A 24758-nucleotide genomic window follows, 5' to 3' on the forward strand; every position below is an offset into this window, starting at 1 on the left:
GGTGCTTATGCATTGTGCAAAGGTTGCGTTTTTCTTTCTAAAAATGTGATTTCTTGTCACCGTGAGGGCTTATTTCAATCACTACAAGGTTCTTGCTTAAAATGATTTAAAGTCTGCATTCTGAGGACTGTAAGCAATAGGGGCAAATCCTCTGACTACGCAGAGAGCAGAGACTAGCAGATGCAAAGTGATCTTCACTTCTGTGTCTGTGTCTCAACCAGGCTTCCATCAGAGGCGGGACAGGGGTTTAATGTGCATGATTTCAGTTCTTGACCTGAATGCGTTAAATCAGCACAATGCTGACATGACTAATTTCTAGGACAGAAAGGAGGCTAGAACAATCAGGCGAGATCGGCTGTGACCTTTCTGTATTTAAAACTCCACCTTTCCGACCTAAAAGCTACTGAATTTTCTGCAATAAAGACTATACTCCGTTCTATCCATGAGATATCCATAAACCCAGCATTCAAACATCAAATTTCATGGTTCATTATTTTATTCAAAGGCTCATTAGCTAGAGAGCTCTAAAACGACCTCTGTCTCTTCCTGCTGACCTCAAAATTGAGAGAGTAGGAAAAAAAAAGATTCTGTTCAGAACACTTATTGTAGGAATAAAACTCCCTCTGGGAAGTGATCTGGTGTTGTTTCGGGTATCTTGAAAGTGGTGAGGGAAGGGGCTTATGGCGTGTACAAAACCGGGTGGTCGATTTCCCTTTAACACATTTGCAGTTCTAATACAAGCGACGGTAACTGCAAAAATTAAGACGGTTGAGGAAAAAGAGAGAAAGATTTTAATCAACACATAAACACATTTTTTTGTATAGCCTTATAAAAGTTGGAACGGGAAAGTGAACTGTTCCCAACACATTCCTGGCTGCAAATAAAGAGACAGAGTGCAACAGGTTACATCTTCATTAGCTAGCTACTGTATATGTGCTTGATAGCCAGGGCCGCTTTTCTGCAACTCAATCCTTCTAATCTCCCTGGCAGAAGCAAATCCTCAACCCATCTGGTAAGCTAAGCTGCAAGGTGCATAGCAAGAGCTTTTTGGAGGAGTCAAAAATGGTGTCAAGTTGTCATATCAGGTTTCGCCGGAGCTTAGTGATTGCTAAATCCACAAACCAGAGGTCCTTGACAGTTCAAACCCTCCAGAGTGGCTGGTATCAGTTTTTAAGCATGCAAGTGTCCTTGAAGCGTTAGCTTTGAACAGGAAGTGCAAAGTAAGGAAATGTTTTTGGACAGTTGCCTGCTTTATATTGTATATGAGAGGGAAGGATAGGAAGTGTGCATGGAGCATGAGCCCGGAGAAAGGAAGAAAAAAGAAACTCGAAACAGAGTGGAAGCTGCCTGAAGAACCAGTTTACAGTTTTGTGCAAAGGGTTTGGGCACCCCTGGCCAAATTGTATGTTTTGTTGATTTTCTTCAGTTAACCCAACCTCTGCAACGAACAAACTTAAACTTGACACATTTCTGCAAATTATAACGCACTGTTACTATTTATGTGCTGAAAGGAACAAAAAATAAAACAGTAAATGTGTTTATCCACTACTGGTATTTTTTTTTGTAAGGTCTTGGAACTTAATTGACTCGTTAGGCCTTAATCAAAGTCAGGTGATGACAATTCCAGAGCTTAATAAATTCTCTGACTCTTCGAACCTCTCAGGGTGTTGTGCTTACACTCAACAACCATGGGCTCCTCTAAGCAGCTGACTGAGGATCAGAAAATAAAGATAATTGACTCTAACAAAGCAGGGGAATGCTATAAAAAGATATCTAAACGCTTCCTGCTTGCAATTTCCACTGTCTGAAATGTCATTAAGAAATGGAAGTTAAGGGGAACTGTTGAAGTCAAGACACGATCCGGAAGACCAAGAAAAATCTCAGATAGAACTGCTCGTAGACTGGTCAGGAATGCAAAGCCAAACCCCCATATCACTGCAAAGGACCTGCAGGAAGGCTAAGCTGACAGGGGAGTAGTGGTGCACTGGACAACTTGCACAAACATGATCTGCATGGAAGAGTCATCAGAAGGAAGCCTTACCTGCGATCTCATTACAAAAGTCAATGTCTGAAACATGCAACACAACACTTAGATAAGCCAGGGGCATTTCGGAACCAAGTGAAGTAAAAATGGAACTCTTTGGCTACAATCACCAAAGGTATGTTTGGAGAAAAAAAGGAGAAACATTTGAAGAAAAGAACACCTTGCCAACTGTTAAGCATGGGGGTGGATCTGTTATGGTTTGGGGTTGTGTGGCAGCCAGTGGCACAGGAAATATTGTGCAGATAGAGGGAAGAATGCATTCTACTATCAACAAATCCTGGAAGCTAATGTCCCACAGTCAGTGAAGAAACTGAAGCTGAAAAGAGGTTGGATATTACAACAAGACAATGATCTAAAACATACCTCAAAATCAATCATGAACTACTTCAAGAAATGAAAGATTAAGGTTTTTCAAGTAGCCTTCACAGTCCCCAGACTTGAATATTATTGAATATCTGTGGGCAGATCTCAAACACGCAGTGCATGCAAGACGACCTAAGAATATTTCTGAACTAGAAGCGTTCTGCAAGGGAGAGTGGGAAAAAATTCCTAAAGCAAGAATAGAAAGACTGTTAGCTGGCTACAGGAAACGTTTGGAGGCTGTGAGGGGGTGTTACTAAGAACTGACTGATAGGGTGCCGAAACTTTTGCACATGCCACATTTACTGTTTTATTTTTCAATCTGCTAAATTCAGCAAATAAATAGTAACTGTGCATTACAATTTGCAGAAATATGTCAAGTTTATGTTTCTTCGCTGCAGAGGCTGTATCAACTTCTTTTCACTTAGAAAATCAACAAAACATGTCATTTGGCTGGGGGTGCCCAAACTTTTGCATACAACTGTATCTCCAGACTCTGGATCCCTACCAAACATGCCTTGAATTTTCCCTTTCCTGGGCCAGGATTCCTGAGATTCCATTCTCGTCTAATTGCACACATCGTCGTTGGGAGATTCATCTCAGCATCTGAGTGGGAGATTACAGTGGAGTGCATTGGCCTATTGAAAACGTGAGAGTGCCGTTGAACAGGCAGCTCTTCCCAAAGATGAAGAGTGACAAACAGGAAGGCTGTTTCAGTGTTTACCCACAGTGATGCACTACACCAATCCTCTTCTGTCAATCTGGGTTAAGACCTCCCCTTCACCCGTCTCTCTCTGTGCACTGAGCCTGTCTTACAGCGAAACAGTCCATCCCTCTCTAGAACTTTATTACTGCAGGGCCCGTCATTCGAAAAAGCCTACTTTATCACAGTAGGAATAAGCAAATGAGACCTCATGCTTCATCCCCCTGTACCTGTTCACCCTTTCATTCTTTTCTTTTGTTTCAATCCTCCAGCTGTACTTTCTGACCTTAAGTAAATCATGCTATATTAAACAAGTGAAATCCGTCTACTATGTCTATCAGACAGTTACTGGGTCACCTCTCCCTGATATCTAGACAGCATTTTTAAGTATATATCACAAGCTTCCACAAGCGACAAAATCCTTTACGTCTTGAAATCGTCTTTTTCTGAAAAAAAAACAACCCATTCTAGCAGTGTGACTTCCTCCATTATATTTGCTGCAGAAAAAACACCGATGTGCATTCCACCTCTTCGATCAGGTAAAACAACGTAATATGATTAACAGCAGAGTGCTGGACTGGTCATCACAGGGAAGGAAAGGTTACAGGGAACGCAACACATATTAAAACTGGCACAAAGCAAGGAGACTGTAACTCAGGAGACCTTAAAAGGAGATCTTTAAATAGTCAGCACTGTTAGGATTTATAATTACTGTGTGAATGCTGCTTCTTAAAAACAGCTCTATCCTCGAGCAATGCCTGTGAAGGTGGCATCAAGGAACCGCTCTGTTCTACACGACCCCCTCCCCCCAGGACTGACTGACGAAGAGACGCTTGGTTCAAAGTGCTGCGCAGATTCTGACATTTACAAGTTTGAGCGACTGCGGCCTAAATAACATCTCCGTGTCTGTCTCGCTCACGATGTTGCCATATTTACACTGCTTTGGGGAAGGAGCCCTAGTCCCTGTCGTCTGCTGTTGTCTCTAAGTGGCTTTGAGTTTTCCATATGACTGTGCCCTTTTCGTCTCCCTCCCCCCCCCCGTTAGGAAAGGTGAGAGAGGTTTTTGCATTTCGTTTTGGAATTGATTTGTTTTTGCATTTTAGAGGCCCCACCCCCTCAGAGCTGCAGTGGCGCCAGCTCAGTGCACAATGATAGCTCTCCGCGGCTAGGAACGAGGACTCACATGGTATCCCTATGGAGCAGCATAGTGGGGAAATAGAAAGCACAACAGTGAGTTATAGACACACAGGTTATAACGCAATGGACTGTTACCAAGAAGGTTATCCCCGTCCTCCCAGCATGCACTGTGGCTAACGGGAGTTGGGCAGAGAGGGGGAAGAGGGGAGGGTGAGGTACTTCCCAAAGAATCCTTAAAAATAAAAGAAAATTCTGCTCCTGTCTCCCTTGTACCCTTCAACAGGGCTGGCATCACACCTTGTGGATTGTGCCACTGTCTCGTATCCCCTCTCCTCTCTGTGAGAAAGGCTGAGACACAACAGACACAGACCGAACCCTACTGAAGGTGCTCTCCAAACACCTGAAGAAGCTGTTCACAGCAGCCTATAATTTCATCCGCATTTTCCCATTCCACTGTCTCTTACTTTTTTGTGCATGTCTTAAAGATGTGATGAGTAATGCATCACTCTTCCTACTCATTCTGCCGTTCATTTTCCTTTCTACCAAACTCTTCCAGCCACAATTCATGCAACACTTGCTGTAAAGGGCAAGCTACTGTAAGTGCTGTGCCATGCCCATTGGCACCCACAGCTACCAACACTATTCTCTTGGCCTAAGCAGAAAAAGCTTCTAAAATTTGTTTGCAATTGAAACCACCTTTCTATGTGCAAACAGTACCATTTTAACATAAACTGACAAGATGAGCAAGCAGGTAGCGATAGAATATCCATGTTCTGGCTCAGCTCAAGAAACCTTTGTCTTGCTCTTCTTTGTTCCTCAACCAAATCCTTAGGTTAGGTAGTTGGTGAGTGAAGAACCACTCCTTCTCTGGCTGCTTCTGCATAGTCATCAGTGTGTTGGAAAGAGGAAATAGGGGTTAGAGAGAGAGAGAGGCAGAGCTTTTGGGACTGGGATACCTAGAAACCAGTGTGGTGTGTGCAGAAAACAGAGAGCTGTCCAAACGCAAAGACAGTCACAGGAAGAATGCCTAACTGACTGACTTGACCCCGCACTCCTTGTTAGTTTCTCAAAACCCTGGATCCTTCTTGAAACACTGTTCTCATTAGAGTGAGATACAGTGTTCAAAATAGCTTACTGCATGCTTCCAATTAAACCCTCAAACCTGGGACAAATATCAGCCTCCTTACTTCCCTAGAGAGATTAATATAGGTACAGGGTACCAAAGAGAAACTATGGACAGGTGGACAGGACAGGTTAATAACCAATGTAAACCTATGTTTGTAAAAAACAGGTGCATCAGTTCTTGCAGAAAAGTGTCACCTGGAAGGCAGAGGATATGTTCTTTTGAAGGGCTCTGCAGTTTATCAAAACACCTCCATCCCTTTCAGAGAGGGTAACTTCAAACACACACACACACACCTGAAGTCTATTAAGTGCTAAAGACACACATAACTCTGAGAACACTGCAGTCTGCAACTTGGCTATTCTTGGCTATTTTAAAAGTTATTGGTGAAAAGTCAACACTGTTAGTTGCAATATGATAGCAAAGTTGTAAGTGTTTGAAGTTGAGGAGGACAAAGACAGGCCCTGCTTTGATAAATACACCAGCCTCCATTATACAGCCAGGAGGGGGCAGAAAAGCAGGTTTGATTCTGATTTGCTTTGAATAGTACAGAAGACATCCCAAAAGTCATTTGATTCTCGCATGCGTCTGGTTTCTAAGACTTCTTATGGGCCATTTGTTTTAGAAGGCAAAGTATTCTGTTTTTTTCTCTTTTTCATTAAATTAATGAAGAAAAGAAAACCAAAGATGGCAAATTTGCTTCTCTGTCATGCAGCTCTACAGGGGACAACATGTGTTGTACTTCTTAATCTCAGTCTCCAGAACAAACCTCTTGAGATGCATTATCTCAAGTCTTGAGGTTGTCCTTGAGAAGCTGTAGGCATGAGCAACTGCTCTGCACAAAACTACACATATCAGGAGAACAATATACTCAGTAACTAGATTTGAAATGGCTTTCTAGGGTTTGTGGATCTAAATTACATGACGGGATGAGCTTCAACAGCTTTGCAATGCCTGGCATTAAAGGAGAGCCTTAAGTTAAGGGGGGGCTTGTCCCAGAGATGCAATGTGGAGTGGAGTGGGGTTGAGAGCGGGAGGGTCATACCTCTCGCAGACCCGCACAGTCCAGGCTGCGATGATCCAGGAGGAGATGCTGAACACAAGGAGCACGGTCCCGGGGCAGATGGTCATGAGGGTCTTCATGACGAAGCGGGTGTTGAAGTTGATCTTGTTGAGGGCGCCGATGCTGCGCGAAGAGGCGTCGGTGAACAGCTTGCTGTGCAGCAGCATGACGCGGCCGATCAGGTAGAGCCGCAGGAACATGGGGATGGAGAGGATGATGTCCACGTCGGCGTTGGCCACCGAGGGGGTGTAGGTGAAGGCCAGCCGGGCCGTCCAGGTGAAGACGTACTGGCCTGGGATGGGGTGGATGGCGCACACCAGCAGCTCCAGCATGATGAAGAAGATGCGCTCGTATGTCATGGCTATCCTCCAGTCATCTGCCCCGTTGTCCACCATGAACAACTGACAAGGCGGAGAGCAAAGTTACCTTTCACCAAAGGACTCGGGCGACAACCTCTGTAGTTTCCTGGCCTTGCAGATCTTACATGCTGTGGATCCTACTGCTTTGTGCAGCTTTCCCAGGAGATTTTCCCTAATTTTCAAAGGTCAGTGCTTTTGCAGAAAAACAGTCCAGAAAAACAATTCAGAGAGTTTGGTGGAAGCAGATCAGGTCAATGGTGAAACAGGCAAAATGATACACAGAAGACTTGCTCGACCCCTGTGATGCAGTATTACTCTGTAGTCAAAGCTGTTTTTATAGCCACACTTACTGACACAATGTTGGATTCTTAAAAGTGCTAAAAGATATTCCTCCCCTCCCTGTACTGAATCACACCTACAGGTCTGTGTTTTGTTTTGATTACAACTGCCGCATGTCTGCAGCAGAACACAAAGGCATTTCTAGTTTCAGCAGGAAAGAAAAATTAAAGCGTTGCACAAAGAGGTATGATAAAATACAGAAAAATAGGAGATGCAACAAGAACTCAAAAGTTTAAAACGTGGTGGTGGTGAGTTACACTAACACACTTGCTTTCAAAAGCATTTTGCTTAAAAAATGACGGTGAGAATGCCTCCTAGCACTGTGGATTGTCTTCCTTAATTTATTTGTATTGATTTTGACATTTTCATCTCTTGTTGCAGTCATTTTCTGTTCATTTCGTGAAGCAACGCAAAGTATAAATTGATCGAAATTTAAATGCTCCATAAATAAAGCATGAAAATACAAATTAATTACAGTTAAATATGCATTAAACGCTAAGTAAAACAAGAAAATCAAGTATTAGGCTTATATTAGATACACCCAGACTAATTAGAGCACAAAATTAAAAAAAATCAAAAGACCATTTAGGTATCATTTATAAGTGATAATTCATGAAAGATCATCACCAGATAACAATGGTAATTAGTTAACAATTCTGTGCTTAATGTGGTCATCAATCATTCTGTTTTCAGTGGGAGTTACTGATCAACTCAATATCATCCATGTTTGATGCTATTACGACAGTATTTTGAAAGTATTATGGAAGAATTAAGCATGATGAAATGCAGTAACTGGATTAAAGAGAGAAAAGTCCTTTGGAAAGAAAGAGGAAAGTTAATCTCAAACACTTTTAAGCATAAACTACCAAAAACCTGAGCTGAAGAGGAGCAATTCTTTTTTCTCTTAATAAATCTAGAATTGACATTTACTATTCGTATACTTCTTATTCTCATTGTCCCTTCATCGGGGTGTGCCAGTTCTTACCTCAGACTCATCTCACCAGTGCAACTCCTGTATTAACCCAGACCAGATCTTCCTCCAACACGTGCACTTCTCATGCACTTCACAGCCAGAGCAAGAGCTAGGGCAGAGCTAGGACTTCATAATTCCCAAAGTATCCTTAATTGCTTAATTGACCTAGGTGTTGCAGCTCATGTCAATAGCTAGGGAACAAAGACAAGCCAAGCTTGCCTGTCTCTGATCTAGGGCGGTGGATGAAGATGCCATATACTGTACAGTACGTCTCACCAATCACCCAAGCACTGTGGCACACGCAAGCTCTGCGCTGCAGCTTGGAGAGTCTTGGCTACGGATGGTCAATGCCACAGCCCAGAAGTAACCTAAACTAACCGAATCCCAGGGATCAGTTCGGGATCCCATTGAATCCCTTCACAGATTCAATCTTGTCGACTGTGACAGTGATTTCTCAAAAGATGGCACCTCCAGGCAGTGCTGGGATTAGTCTGGCATTTCCCGAGTCTTTCCAGCAAGCAGCGACTCCTGAGGCTTGTAACGACATCACTGGGAGACATGCTGCTCTCATGGCAACACGCCCAAAGACGAACGGGTCTACAGAGGGGTGTCTCGGAGGTGAGTGTCCTCATGTCTCATTCTCTCCTAGCTTTACTGGAGACCTACATTTTATTTCTAAAAAAAACATGTGACAATTCCAAGTTGGGCGGGTATTTCATTAAAATTAGTCATCTCTCGACTGAAGCGGTCAAGCTGCTGACTGAAGGACCGTCTTTAGACAATGAAGCACAGAGGATCCCCAAAGGGTCCATGTGGTCATGTGGTTGATTTTCAAGCCCAGGGAAAGGAGCTCAGGAGAGGGCAGCCTCAGAAGGAGTTACCAGGTTCATTTTTAATTTCGTTCACCAGTCCAAAATCATGTTTTCATCTTAAACGATAAAAATGTTTTGCTACCGCAGATATAAGCAGAATTGAATAAATGACCTTTCAAAAATCCATGTCACTGATGGTGTATTTCTAGAATTCCTTATCTGCCCTAATGAAGAGGCTTCTGAAGATGAAGGGACTGAAAAAGGTGGCGATTTATTAACATGCATTTTTATTTTTGTGACGTTTTTAGTGGGCAGAGTTTTGTGAAGGGTGCTTACTTTGAAAGGCACTATACCTGTATGCAATCAAGTCATGGATGACATCTACCTCTTTGGTTATACTGACTGTACAAAATTCTTAATATAAAATAGGATGCGGATTAGGGGGGATAAGTGTGAGATTTCAAATAATTGCATAGATATAAATAAAAATACACCTGTTCTGGTTCGTAATAAATCTATGAAAGCAGCAAGAAAATGTGGCTTAAAAATCAGCTACCATTCACCCTTTTCATTTCCTTTGCCTGTTTAGACCTTAACCCCCAACCCCTCCTCATCTGATTTCCACAGTAACAAAGAGCTTGACTCACCTGGATTTCTCTGGCATGGTACATTATAATGAGACCAAGCAATATAACAGTGGAAAGGCTGATAAGGCATTTCAGTGCAAATGAATACGAAGACTCCTGAAAGAAAAAAGGAAGAAAAAAAAAGATTTAGCTATAGCGGTACTGCTCTCACCAAGTTGGCAAAACCAGACTACAAAGCTGGCTGGAGTAGAGCCATTCGATTCTAAGGGGTGCTGAATGAACCAGATTTGTTTCTCTTTTTAAAGGCGGTCTCAGAAGACAACATTTTTGCATTTGGATTTTCTCTTGTCTTTGCATTTCTTCCCCTCCTCTCTTCGCCTGAGACATCGTGGAGCTCCTCTGTGTGAAATGAAGCCCAATTTTATGGAGATGTCATGTGAAAAACTTGACTACCTTACAGGACAGGGCCCACAGCCCCAGTCGCCCCATATACTATGGCAGAGTGCATTAATTAATATTCCCAGCTCAGGAGGACCACATAACCTCCAGCTTGAGATGTACAGTAACCTACATTAGAAGTCAATTAAACGCTATTCATCGTCAGGTGGGTGCAATCCCACCATGAACATCTTACTATGTTGCACAGAAAGGATAAGGTATTAAGGAGTTCCATTAAGCTGAATATTCCATCAAACTGATGTCGTCTGATTCTAGTTCTCTTCAACCTGTTTGTCAACTGAAAGGGAATTTATATAGTTGTCCCTCTAACATTAGATCTCGGAGCAACAATCATTTTGTTAAAGATGCAATCCAAGGCTGTACTGAGTTTGGTTCATGTACAGTACTTCCTAATAAACTGCACAAGGGAAAAAAATCCCATTGCAAGCCGTACACAGTGGAAGTCAATTAGGGTCAATTTAGATAGATTATTAATATACCTCCAGTTAGTATTTACTGTGATCTGATGAATCCTTTACGGTATCTGTTGACAATCAGCATAAGAAACAACAGCTGAGCCAGAAACAACAGTAACCATCAAGAAATGAGAGAACAGGAATGCCCCTATGGAAACATGCCTCTTGATGTTAGTGATCTAAAGCTTTGATGGCAGATAATTGCTACAAACACTCTAAAAAATAACCAAATAAAAAAGCTTCTGTGCTTGGGACCAGTCTCACAGAGCAAATATTGATCTTGAAAGCAAAAACTTGGCAGCGGTAAGTAGCCTTGAGTGTAAGTGACCACAGTGCTTTCCTCAGGGGTTGAAGGACCCAGAGAGGCAGAAACGGCAGCTGTCTAGCAGACCAGAACAGTGAAATATATCTAGTCCACAAATGTGCAACACTGCTCACCAGTGGCAAGGTTTCCATTAATTAATGAGACGCTGAACACAGAAAGGGATTAATCACTTTTCAATCTGTGCAGCTAATAATGGTTCAAAAAGGGAGATGAGCAAAAGAAGTTAAACAGGAGGCTGCATGAGAAAGACTGGCATTGCTGTCGTCCACAGAATGACTATACTCACTGTATTTCTCTGTAGCTTTAAATATAGGGTGATCTGTGCTCAGCTCAAGAATAGCCAAGGACTGAGATGGTCAGGGTTCCATAGGGGAGAAACGATTCCTTACGCTCACTTAGGGATGCCGGGTCTTTAATAATAAAGGTATGCTCGTTCAGAGCTCTGTGCGACAGGCCCCTCTCTCCTTGTCGGAGTGGTTGCCTGCACCCTGGAGCAGGGGGAGAGCTCACAGCCGTAGCCCAGGTGCACGGAGGAGAGGGAGGCGGACAGGCGCTCTGCAACACTGCGCCGAGCCATGGAACAGCGCGGCGAAGGGAAACAGCAGAGCAGAGGCCCCTGCAAAAGCCTGTAAAAGACACCGACTGCTAATGCCTTAAAGACCCACATTTATCTTCTAAACGCTATCCCTCCTGGGACCTGTTCGGCTTCTCATTTCCATTATGGAGAACCTACTGTATGCAGCGATGATAAATTGGCACACAGACGCCAGTGCTGAAGCACGAGCACGGGCCATGTATCATTTTAACTTTTAGATCTGGGTCCCCGACAGTAATGAGGTAGGGAGGGCCTGAGGGAGGGGCGGGAGGGGGGACTAAGCGGCTGTCTCCCACACTCTTTTAAAGTACAGTAACTCCTGAACAGTGCTTCTTCTTGCAGTTTCTCCATGCACAGCTCTCTGAACCAATTTCAATTAATGCTGCTCAGCGGCAAATCAAAACGCACATTCTTGCATCACAGTGTAAGATCTGAAGGTGTTCACAACATCGGCCCCGCGAGCTGCCGAGAGCGGAGCAGGATTAATGTGGTGCCCACTGGAATCTAGTACAGCGCATGACAGCTGGGGCCCTCAAAACCTGAAGGCGATTAAATAACTTAAAGGCTCGGTCGAGCCCAGAAAGGCAACACACAACACAGGAAGGAAAGCGATCCTTTCAAAAGCTGTTGTACAAGGAGACAATTTACACCTGAAAAACAACACTGAAACACCACCTGTCTGTCCACGTGCTAGAGTGAGATCACAGTCACTGGGTTTCCCACAGATGGGAGGTCTTTGTTTGAAAGAGCCTCTTAATTGTTTTCTTATGTATTTAAGGGACGTTGGAACCTAACAGTGATACTCACTCCTGGTCCTGTAGGGTCACAGTGGACCAAGTCACAGTACACCAGGTTTTATAGGCAACGTAGAATCCTTAATGAGTAAAAGGCCCATTAATTGAACCCATTCGAACTGCTTGCAATTCAGAGTCATGGGGGAACCAGAGCCTATCCCGGCAAGCAAGGGTCGCACAGCAGATAAAAATACACACACATGATAATAATTGCTTACACTTATATAGCGCTTTTCTGGTAATGGGGATCCCCTCCACCACCACCAGTGTGCAGCCCCACCCTGATGAAGCGACAGCAGCCATAGTGCACCAGAACGCTCCTCACACACCAGCTCTCAGTGGGGAGGAGAGCAGAGTGAGGAAGCCAGTTCATAGATGGGGATTATATTAGGAGGCCATGATTGGTAAGGGCCAATGGGAAATTTGGCCAGGACGCCGGGGCTACACCCCTACTCTTTTCGAGAAACGCCCTGGAGTTTCACACACCACAGAGAGTCAGGACCTCGGTTTTACGCCTCATCCAAAGGATGGCACCTGTTTACAGTATAGTGCCCCCGTCACTATACTGGGCATTAGGACCCACACAGACTGCAGGGTGAGTGCCCCCTGCTGGCCCCACTAACACCTCTTCCAGCAGCAGCCTTAGTTTTTCCCAGGAGGTCTCCCCTCCAGGTACTGCCCAGGCTCACACCTGCTGAGCTCCAGTGGGCTGCCAGCTGGGAGGTGCAAGGTGATCACACCAGGGCCAATCATCCTAGAATTGTCCCAGAAATTAACCTACCAGCATCTTTATGGACTGTGGGAGAAAACCAGAGCACCCGGAAGAAACCTATGTAAACATGAGGAGAACATACAAGCTCCACACAGATAGTACCCCGGGTCTGGATTGGAAGCCAAGACCCCAGTGCTGAGAGGCAGTGATGCTCACCACTGTGCTACGATGCCTCCCATTAAGTGAGCAACTGTTTCAAATCAGGTCTTTAAGACCATGACCAGGTGAATGACCCCTGACTGGCACAGCCCTCACAGAAAAACAAATTCCGCTACAGCTTGTAAAGTACTGAAATAAGAACTATGGTTAAATAAGACAGCTAACTTGGAAATAAATACAAATCAGGCGCCAAGGTCTTTGGCACAACTTTATCACTGAGGTAGAACTGGTGCCATATTAATTGTTGATATAATTAAAACACTCAACAGCTTAGAACTGTCTCCAAAGTTTAGTTTGTGCCAATTCACACAATTAAGAATTAAGTAAAATCAGAATTAGCAAGATCAAAGCCTCTCCTTTCCCCTGGCTTGCCTGAAAACAACAGGATCGTTTCTCAGATTTCTCATGCTTCCTGTTAACTTCAATGATTTCACAACCTCCTTTTATAACCATCAAAACTTTTCCATACACTAATGACCGCTGATCTCAAAACGCGTTTTGTCAGTCTTACTCAGCCTGAACTGTCTAAATCAAATTGATGCCAGTTTCTTTGGAAGGGCAACTCTGTTAAGTGCAACACCAAGATCAGGACATGGTGAAGTTTGGCAGCTTTCAAAGACAGTTGATCCCGTGCTAAAGTGCTTAAAGGGCAATACTGTATTTAGAAAGCTTTAAGGCAACCAATTCTACCAAGAATAAATCAAAACTCCAGTGCCCTATTGCCCTTTCCAAAGACGTTTTTGAAAACTAAAGAGACATAAAAAGTTAATTATTTTTCAAACAGTATTGAATTAGATTTCAAAGAACATGCATTTCACCCTGGAAAGAATAGGCCTTTTTCTATAAAACTGCTTCAGCAGTATAGTAAAAAGCAGTCTGTAAAGAACTTTAGCACTTGAGATTGGGTGCATATTATAGGGTCAAAGGCAATTAATTAACATGTTCAAGTAGGGAGCTGTGTCAGCATGCGTAGGCTGGAAAGGAACAAGTAAAGGTTTATTCCATGCTGAAAAGAGAAGAAAAGAAGCAACGTTTCGGCTGTGGAGCCTTCTTCAGGTGACACCTGACACTTGACACCTGAAGAAGCTTGAGACCTGATGAAGACTCCACGGCCGAAACATTGTGTTTCTTTTCTTCTCTTTTCAGCAGGGAATAAACCTTTGCTTGTTTCAATTAATAAACATGGCTCATTTGGTCTGGAAGCACAGTCTAAAACTGACTCAAAGTGAATATTGCGGCTTCTGGCTAGTTCTTCAGAAAAACAATTGAGAAAGTCAAATAAAATCAAATAAACACAGAGCCATGAGAAAATGCCACATACAGTATGTATGCACGTTAGCAGGGTGCGCTACACCCACAAAGCCAAGTCTGCCACCCACAATCACAGCAGTGTGATTATTTGGTGAACGGGTCGTCTGAGAGTTCAGTTCCTGCCCGGCCATGAGATTACAGCCGTGGTAATACCGCAGTGGCAGCAACGCACTTCTGGACGGCAGTGACATGTCCCAGACGGGCTTATAATTGCCTGTGCAGGAGCTCCAGCTGCAGAGATCCTGCTAGACGTTGGCAGCACGCATGCTGTAGTCACTGGTGTGAGAAATGTTATTCTGCAGAGGCTATTAAATTAACCCCTAGTTGGCTCTCTGGAGACTGCAGGCCTCTGTCAGAAATCTACAACAGCAAAGAGGGTACATTTCACTGATAATCGGGCCACTGGAACATTTTATACATGACAGAAACTGCAGTCCAAATCACAGCTGTTAGAGATAGGAGCCTGTATTGCTTTTCTGGCATTTCTTTATTTTATGCTTAGATTTTAACTCCCTGAGTGTCAGTAAGCAGCCTCAGTTGTCTGGGGGGCGTTACAGAGGTAAGTTGAGGAGTAAGGTTATTTTACACAGACATTGTTACAGTAGCCAGTAGCTACTGTATCACCCTGCAGCCCACAGCTGGCAGCCCACTGGAGCTCAGCAGGTGTGAGCCTGGCCAGTTCCTAGATGGGAGACCCCCTGGGAAAATGAAGGCTGCTGCTGGAAGAGGTGTTAGTGGGGCCAGTAGGGGGCGCTCATCCTGTGGTCTGTGTGGGTCCTAATGCCCCAGTACAGTGCTGGGCAAACTGCACTGTAAAACGCTGTCCTTTGGACGAGACATAAAACCGAGCTCCTGACTCTCTGTGGTCATTAAAAATCCCAGGGCGCTTCTCGAAAAGAGTAAGTGTCCTGTCCAAATGTCTCACAGGCCTTTACCAATCATGGCCTCCTAATAATCCCCATCTATAAATTGGCTTCATCACTCTTATCTCCTCCCCACTGAGAGCTGGTGTGTGGGGAGCGTTTTGGTGCACTATGGCTCCCCTCGCATCATCCAGGTGGGGCTAAACACGGGTGGTGGTGGAGGGGATCCCCATTACCTGTAAAGTGCTTTGAGTGGAGTGTCAGAAGTCAGAAAAGAGCTATAAAAGTGTAAGTGTAATTATTGTGAAGGAATTATTCTCTGTCAGCTGATCTAAAATGTTTGTCAGCTACAAAGTTCATTGCAGTTTTCTGCTTTTTATTTATGTTTTCTCCCCCCACTAACCTGAGCCTTTGCTTGGCTGATCAAGACAAGGCGAGAGGAGACTTTGAAACTGACGCTTGCAGATCCCTTGTGGAAAGAAATTGAGTAAACCTATTTATTCACCTGTCAGTACCTGGTGGGGGGGGGTGTCAGTGAGACCTAGGCTTTTGCACTCAGCGTTGTTGGCCTCAATGAAGGTTTGCATCTAGTCTCTCTCATTGAAAGGGTGCTAAATTCCATTTGATCACAGGCAGGGAAGAACATTCACAAGATCACTTCATTAAAACTCCTCACCTCACACGTTAAATAAGTAAACAGACGTTTGGGGCATAATGAGCAATCTTACTCACGCCAACTGGTGTACAGAGAAGCACCTGTCCTTAACTCACAACGCAGATTACTCCACAGACAGCCTGGCATAGCTCCACAGGAAAACCCTCTGGCAGTGCGCAGTAGTAGTTACAGGATCTAGACTCGGGACAGGATCTGACCTAGGAGGATTGTGAATTCAAATCCTACTTGTGTGAATACACCAGCAGCAGGTCTGGGTTTTTAAAAATGAATTGGAGAAGAGGGGTTTCAGTGTAAACCTTCTTCACTGCCAACTTTGAAACAACAGTATACAAGATAAGACTGGCTGGAGATAAGAGGCATCTTCCTTTTCAGTTAGTTAGATGCACTCCAGCTAGTTTATTCTGTTGTATTATGTGTCCCTATTGACTGTTTAGGCTCTATGGATGATCAAGTCCTTTATTCTGCCTCAGAACTATGTAAACCCACCACAGATAAAAACTAGGGACTCTACCACATTAGGTGTTTTTAAATCAAGACTTAAGACTTTTTCAGAAATACTTCTCCAGTATTTGCTTTGCTTTTATATGTGGTTTTGTAATCTTCATTTTTATTTGTATTGTAACATGTGCTTTTTTAAGGGAGGCATGGTGGCACAGTGCTTGGGCCCTGGGTTCAGTTGTGGACCAGGGGTGTCTGCATGGAGTTTGCATGATCTCCACGTGTGGGTGTTTGTGTGGGTTTCCTCTGGGTGCTCCAGTTTCCTCCCACAGTTCACAGATATAGTGGCAGGGTAATGGGCTGCTGGGATAACTGGCCCTGATGTGAGTGCATGCGTGTCCAGGGCGTACTTGTACCCATTTCTTGCCAGGATAGACACAGGCTCCTCTGCAACCACAGACTGGAAAAAGCAGTTAGAAAAATGGATGGATGTGTTTTTTAAACTGCTACAAAGTGTTCTGAGACTGCCGTTTTTACAGAGTAGAAAATAAAGGATATTATTAGCAACATCCTCATACTAACTCCTCAGTAAAATTAGGACTTGTCACAACATAAAGGTTTATTCCACGCTGAAAAGAGAAGAAAGAAAACACAACGTTTCAGCCACCTGAGGTCACCTGAAGAAGGCTCCATGGTCGAAACGTTGTGTTTTCTTCTCTTTTCAGCATGGAATAAACCTATTTCGTGTTCCTTTGCAGCCTACACATGCTGAATCAGCTGCCCATCTGAACTTGTCACAATATTACTACAATCTCCCCCCCCCCCCCCCACCAACAACTCCCACTCTGAGACTTCTACTTACCTTAGAGTAAACCCCCCATGATAGTTCGGTTTCTGTCACCATGACGACAATCCCAAACATTCCAAAGATCAAGGCGTAGTCGCTGAGCCGCTTGCGCTTCTCGAAGAGTGCCCGCCGGTGGCCCAACTTGTAGCCGATGTCCTTGTTCTTCTTCTGCGGCGCGTTGCCCCCCTCCCTGGCCAGGCTCTCGCTGGACGCCTTGCTGGGGTCCTCGCCGTTGCCCTTGGAGACCACCACCTCCAGGCCGGAGCTGTGCAGGGTCTGGAGGGGCTGCGTCTCTGAGTCGAGCTCCGCAAGGTTGCGCCGTGATGACCCTAAGCTGCCCAGGGGTCTCACCACACCCCCATTGTACTTGCAGCTGTTCATGGCTATCTCAGGGAATGGGTTACAGGTCTCGGAGAGGGAGGGCTTGGATCCAGCATGGCTTAGCTTCTTGGGCTCAGCATTTACCTGCAAGAGGGCAAACAGGAGCTGTAAAGGAATTCATTTCGGTGGGCCGGATTGCAAGTAAATGTGCGTTCATGTCTGCAGTTAGGATACCTAAGGTTTCACTAGGAATAACAACACCCAAGAATGAAGTATACTCAAAGGATTATGGACCGTTTTAGTTCAAATGTGGCTGAACCCGATTAGCTGAGGGCTGACCTCCTGGCCAGATGAGGAGGCTGGGACCCCCCTGCAGAGTGAGTAGTGACCCAGGGGCAGCCGCAGAGGGGGAGAAAGGATGGAGGTGTGAAGCAAAATGACATATGCGAGGGAGAGAAGGGGATCACATACAGTATTAACAGTGTTTTAGGAGAGGAAATGACGTCAGGGGTGATAAAAAAACTGACAGCTGAGTCTGACTGAACTCGGCTGTTATCATCTCTCCCAAACTCCATTAGTTCATGCTTTAACACAGCTTTGAACTCTGGAACTAAAACATACACGTTCAAGTAAGTCAGTGAGACCAGGCCAAAAGCAGATTCTGAGCTCAGAAAAATTTGTGCCACCTGTCACTTACAGTATGCTCTGTAACATCATCCACATTTTTCTTCTGAACGTAACAGAACTGTCAGATGTGTATGCTGACCTGCAGAGTAGCCAGTCAACTCTGACTTCACACAAAGTATTTCTGTGGCTTTAGCAACGTATCAAGTTAATGAGCTAAATATGGAAGATCTCGGGAAATGTATTTAGCTTTTAAAGCAAACCCAATGTTATGATCCTGAACAGACTATCCAATAACCATCACAATAAAACATTATAGGTATAGCTTATATCACTGCTCTATTCAGTTACACTGTTTGGTCTACATGATTATCAACGTTGTCTGCTTTTAATTTTTTTTTACCATGTGCCCACAGAGCGGATGGAGCTTTTGACAAAAAAAGACAGGAAATGACAGAGGGAGCTAAACACCCCTCCGGAGCATGGCACTCCTCTGATTGGCCTCACAGCTTTGCGCGATGCTTAATTAGTTCTGGAAGCTGTTTCCACTGCAGCAATCTGTTGGCATGGATAGTTTAAGACAAAAACACAAACAGAAACAGCAACAGAAATCACAGAGAACCGCCAACAAGGAAAGAGATATTGGCAAGACATCTTTTTAAGCCGCGGGTCCCTCTAATGTGATGGCAGGTGATTCAGCAATCTTCCGATTCCAATGGATTTTTCGATTAACCCCAGTGACGTTTCATATACAAATCTGCACACGACAGGCTGAATCAGTCAGGGAGTAGGCATTCTCTGTGCTTTCAGCTGGGGAAAAAATTAACTTTGATTCATTGAATGAGGCTCTTTAATTGGGATCCTCACCTGCACCACACCAGTCAACCCAAAACACTGGGGCTGTTGTACACATACAGCATTTAAACAAAAATGTGTTTAAATCTATTTAAACACGTACTGCATGTAACAATCATTTGTTTAAATTACTGACTAGAGAGCAAAAAAAAATTTGTTAAAGCATACAAATAGTCAGATATACTGAAGGGGCTGATGATGGTCATTTCTAGTGTTTTACAGTGAGATGTCCTATTCCTCATCTTTTGTGCCGTTTCTTCCGTTTGATCATGACACACCAGTACACATCGCATTTATTCTCTCTTCAATTTATTCAACAGCCTATAATAAATAATGCAACCATTAGGCCTGACTGCTTTCACTTTCACCCTTTCAAAGTGTTTCCCACTAACGAACACTTACGTCATCTCTTAATTCACAAGAACTGATTTAACTGAATTGTGTTCTTCCCCTGACAGCAAAATAACACCTCACGGTCTTTGAAGTGTCTCAGAAAAAGTGTGTTTTTCTGGATTCCTTTGAGCCGGGGTTGTCCTCTCCTGATGCCGACAGGCAAAAAGAACTTAATCTTTTTTGTCTTTAGCAGAGAAGACGGAGGAGACCTGATACAGGTATGAAAAATCTTCAGTGCTCAAAGCCATTGATGGAGTCGACCCGCTGGATATTTTCAGCATCACCCTGGAAACCATGGAAATGCATTTAAAACTGACAAAAGAAGACAGTTCTTTACACAAAGAGTTGTTGGAGTATGGAGCCACAAACCTAACTACACCCTGGTTATGTTCAGGAAATGGCATGAGATAATATAAGTAGATACTAAAAAAAATAAGCAAAAATGAGTCAGATGTCACCCCTTTTGTTTGGCAATATTCACGATTTTGTTATATTCCTTTTAACAGTGTGAGGCCCATAATGGTATTAATAAAGACTGCAGCTGCCGGAGCAGAAAAGGGACAACTAATTTCCTTGCCTGCTGAAACACCCTGCCTTATCTCTGTCGTGAATCGGGAAGACACATGCTGTTGGCCCCTAACCGAGAGGTGGCACACAGAACTAACGAGAGAGAAAAAAATGGAAGGGACCAATAGCTCAACGATATTGATCATTAGATTTCACTCATTTTCCGTCTCAATAAGCAGCACAGCATGCTTCTCCAGGACACAAGACCTCTCGTTTCCTCAAGAAGCCCCTCCTTCTCTTATACATTCAAACACACTCTTCATGGGCTGTTACACAAGAACTAAAGGTTAACAGCAGCTTTAAAATGTACATCACTACAACTCTCTCAGTATTCTGGAGAATAAAATGAGGTTACTTTCAGTGAAAGGTTTTTTCTCAAGAAATCCTGTAAACCAATATTTGGCTAAATACACACTCCACACCACTTCTGTGTGGAATGATGATATCTGCAATGGCTGTTATTCACACGGCCACAATACACCAGAAACATAAAGGCTGGCCCTTCTATACAGACACACTGGGAACTTGAGGTTGAGAAAGGCCTGTTAATATGGACATCCACACACATCCAGGACTCGACTTCTTGACTTCCGCTTTCTAACATAAAGAACTCTGAATTCCTGACTGTGCTTATCAAGTCTTTCGACACAAATATCGAAAAACAAACCTAATCAGAACATGTCTGCTTTTAATGTCTCACAAGAACCAAACGGTATAGGAATGGAACCCACGTGAGTTTCTGAGTAAGTTGGGGCCACTGTTTGACCAAGTGGTGAGTGAACTGACACTCTATTGATCTCCACTATGCACAATTTTGGAAAGAACCTCCTAGAAAAAGGTTCAAACACCCAAACAAAGAAGAAAGAAAAATTAAATCCTTTGTGTTGATAACTTTTTTTTCAGAGCTCTACTTAATCAAAAGTTGCCATCCCATGAAAATGTACTATCCATGCCTGGGGGTTAATTTATATTTGTTTGAGGTGATTTACCATTCTGGCAGGAGAGACACTGCAAGCAAGAGATATAATGACATTTATATATTTGTTACACAATGAAGTAGCTAAGAAAAGTGAATTCAAATGCTGAACAAAAAATGGACAAGCCACAGCATTCACAGCACAGCACTGACTGACTGGAGAGGCACTTGCCAGACACTTCTCAAGGCCTACAAGAACAACATGGAGTTGCCCAGATGTGCCTACATGGTCAACCATCATGCAATCATGCTTAACAACAGACAAGCTAAACCCCCCAAACCCATAACCACTACTTTCCATCTTTGATGAGAGAAGAGCCAAGTGCACCATTAAAAGTCATCTTCTGTGACATGGACCTCCCATGACCTTCCACAAAGAAGGCAGCTGGTAAGATGAGGACTAGGGTAGACTCTTATTATCATGTTCTTTGTACCAGTACCAACCAGAATTTGCCACACCTAACTTGTTGATCTCTAACTGCTCATTCTGGAGCACACACGGTGACCCCAACCCTCCAGCAGCCAGTGCCAATGTGTATTCATCCCTCATTCCTTCACCACAACTCCACAAACCCCTATGGGACATTGATCACATCAAGGAAAACGACTGCTTAAAGTTAATATCTAAAGTTGTGCATACCCTCTTGGATGACATTCCATTTCTTGCACAATTTTGGTGAAGTCTGGAAAACCAAACGGAGTTCACAAGAAGGTCAACACACATCCACCTTGTGAAAGTCCTGATGCAGACGCTTCCTGGCTCCAATCTTCTGAAAAGCCCATGAATCCTAAACTCATCCATGCAAAACTGTGCCAGATGTTGATACTTGATGCACAAAGGATAAATTCAAAATCTGCCAGTGTACAACCATGGTCACCCAGAGCAGAGGATAGAATACAGATTGACTCAATGCCGGATTAACAAATATGAAGGAAGTATCACAGAGATACCGTGCAACTCCAGATGTAATCACCAGTCTGACTCACCTAATTATAGTCATTGCAGTACATCTACATCACCTATACCAAAGAAGACCACAAGGCCAATATTAAACATTTGATAAATTAAACTAGTTGTATCTAGTATTTCCTACACACTTGACAGTCATGTCCTATGTTATGCTCAGGTAGAGTCTTTACAAATTACCATGACGAAAGCAATAGAGCCATTCCTATTGTTCTTTTTGCTCCTTCTTAGAGTGAATGTGAATTATTGCTCCAGGGTCAGACAACAGTACTGACTGCAGTCAGGCAAAGTGCCAACAGCCAGTATGTGAGCTTCCTCTCGCAACTCTGCATAACACTCTCTGTCCTGACCTGCACACCCCCTCGCCATTGTGTCCTGCATAATTTTTTAACCCTTTGTTGAGGTTTATAACTATTTTTATGTCTTAAGTCTAAATGAAGACAGTAGGAGATTTGCTGCTTTGTACTGAAACAGGAGAGTGATTTATAATTTGCTGAGGCAACCACGATTATATCAGCCGAGACTTAAGGGATACAACAACCCCAGGCCTCTGGACCTTGAACAGGATACTGAAATACCCAAGTGTGCCCCTAGTCCTCCATTCAGAACATTTTTGAACAGACTTTTTAAACTAAAGCTTCCACTAAGAATTTACTCATTTAACACACACTCATGGGAGTAGGCAAGAATACCCTTAACTATTATGTGGTGATGCACAGTCTCTTCTTCTCAAGTGCAAGACGATGCTGTCTTTGCCACTCTTTCTGCACTCTAAAGTACAACTGAACTTATTATAGCAAGTGTATTATGTGTCCCAATTTAACATGGTTTCCCAATGTTTGAAACAAGCATACTATTAATCATCAGCATTTTCCAGTTACAGTACTTGATTTCTTAGTTATCAAATCATGTTCTTCCAGTTAATCACAATCAATCATAATCCAGCAAGCCAGTCAGGAACATCTTGAACTCCATCCCCAGTTTGATCTTGAGATTAAAGAGATGCCTCTTTGTAGTTGGTCTGGACTTCTTTTGATTTTGTACCTCAGTCTTGAAAGAAAAGTTAAACAATTAAAATTGATCATATCTACCTGGCTCTCAAGGCTAAGAAAATTCCTGCTTGGTTTCTCCTGAGAATGACATGCCTTTCACTCCTGGGATAGCTATGGACGTCCCTCTTCATGCTCTTTTTAGAAACACAAACCCCTTCAACAATAAAGTGACCAGAACTGGACAGAAACATTCTAAATAAGGTTGCTCAGGTGTTTCAAGAATTTCCTTTCCACATGTCCCCAACACCAGTCCTGAAGAGCCTCATCTGTTGCTAGTTTTGACTAAACAGGCAGTTACTGTTTCATTGAAAATGAAAATCTCAGGGCCACATAAATTGGCGCGCACCACTCCCAAGAACACAACATTAAATGCAAGCACAGTGCAGATGATATTTACTATTCCTTCATGAATCATATAGCCCAACAGAGTAAGGTAACACATGCTTGAGCAAATTTCAGTGCAGGAGCATGTTAAGAGGAAGGAAAGCCAAATGTTATTTGACTTTGGAATTTACTTAGACAGCACAGAAAGACAGCTGCAAAAATCTTCAATTTTACCTATAAGGACCAGGTCCAATGCAAATTTAGGAACCTCTCTGTAGCTGTGACAATTAAAGATGCTGACATTGTTCATGAGCTGGTATACAGTACATGGCCTTCCTGTTTCTATTACACTACAGCCTTCTCTGCCTTTATTTGGATGACTTAACAGATGCAGATTGCAGTGTGTGAACTATAAGGAAGAGCAGCACAGCATGAAGCATCAGCCTAGCAAAGCAAACCCAAACAGGTAAGAGATGTCAGATCATGGGAATGTAGTTGGTGGTGAGTAATCCATTCCATGCAGTAGTTTTCCACATGGCTACCCGCTCACATGGCAACACAGAGCAACCGCCTCCATTCAGCTAGCTCACATGCAGTCTGGGTGACAAGAGCAACTACCATCTGTACTGTCTGCACCGGCTTGCGTTGCAATGAGCAGAAAACTAGCAGCAGAGCTGTCTAGCGAGGAGCGCTCCACAAGTTTGCCTCCTCCGACAGAGTGACCAGTCACACAGCTACAGTACATCGCCGAACAATCAGTTGTACCACTTGGTTGCATCGGTTCGTGCAGCGGCACCTTTCCAAACGGCAAAAGTGCCAAGCGGCTGTGAAGCATTGCGCCCAAGTGCTGCTAACCTAACCAGTGTGTCCCTCACAGCCTCCCAGAGAACAGGAGAGTGGTCGCCCTTGCATCCCTCCAGAGGGATTCTGAATGCGGCACCGCATCTAGCCTCCGCCAGCAGAGCCCCGGCTTGAAATTGAAAAGCTACGGTGCAGAACAGTTTAAATGAGGCACTGCAGCAGAGCACTTTTTTTTTTCTCCCCAAGCAATGTTCGAGCTTGCAGAATGGCTCAGCTGCCTAGCTCCCTTGACCGCACAAGCACAGAGAGTCTTAAAGGTAAACTTACTGCTGCAGCCAGCCTTCGTCCTCCGAGAGACCCTCCGCTCACAAGAGACTGTCAGGAGACGCAGCTGCACGCAGCCAGGGGGCTGAGGCAGAGGGCGGCTCTTGTGCACAGACTCCAGGAGGCTTGCAGCCAGCACCTCACAGGTAGGAGAAGCAGCACACACAGCCTCTTGTCCACTTTCGCCCAATGACAACCAAAAACGCGGGCACACACATCTGCCGGAAAAATGGCACTGCCGTTCAGAAGGGATCGCTTGCAGTGCTCTTCCTCAAACCCCAACACCCCCCCACCCCCTCCCGCCCCCTCGCCTCTCCACCTCACCCCAAAGCTGACTGGAAACGGGAATCTTTTCCTTCG

At 44.0% G+C, this 24758-nt stretch overlaps 1 protein-coding gene across 1 annotated transcript in view; it reads right to left on the minus strand.

Moving 5' to 3' along the window:
* Positions 1-24758, minus strand: part of kcnn1a (potassium intermediate/small conductance calcium-activated channel, subfamily N, member 1a) — a 65476-nt gene that overhangs the window by 21441 nt on the left and 19277 nt on the right. The window contains exons 2-4 of the mRNA XM_088907623.1: positions 17210-17659; positions 9561-9656; positions 6413-6831 (exon numbers count right to left, since the gene is read on the minus strand). Of these exons, the coding sequence (XP_088763749.1) occupies positions 6413-6831; positions 9561-9656; positions 17210-17659 (965 nt within the window). The remainder of the gene's footprint in view (positions 1-6412; positions 6832-9560; positions 9657-17209; positions 17660-24758) is intronic.

Source organism: Atractosteus spatula, chromosome 28, assembly GCF_055471065.1.
Source record: "Atractosteus spatula isolate fAtrSpa1 chromosome 28, fAtrSpa1.hap1, whole genome shotgun sequence".
NCBI lineage: Eukaryota > Metazoa > Chordata > Actinopteri > Semionotiformes > Lepisosteidae > Atractosteus > Atractosteus spatula.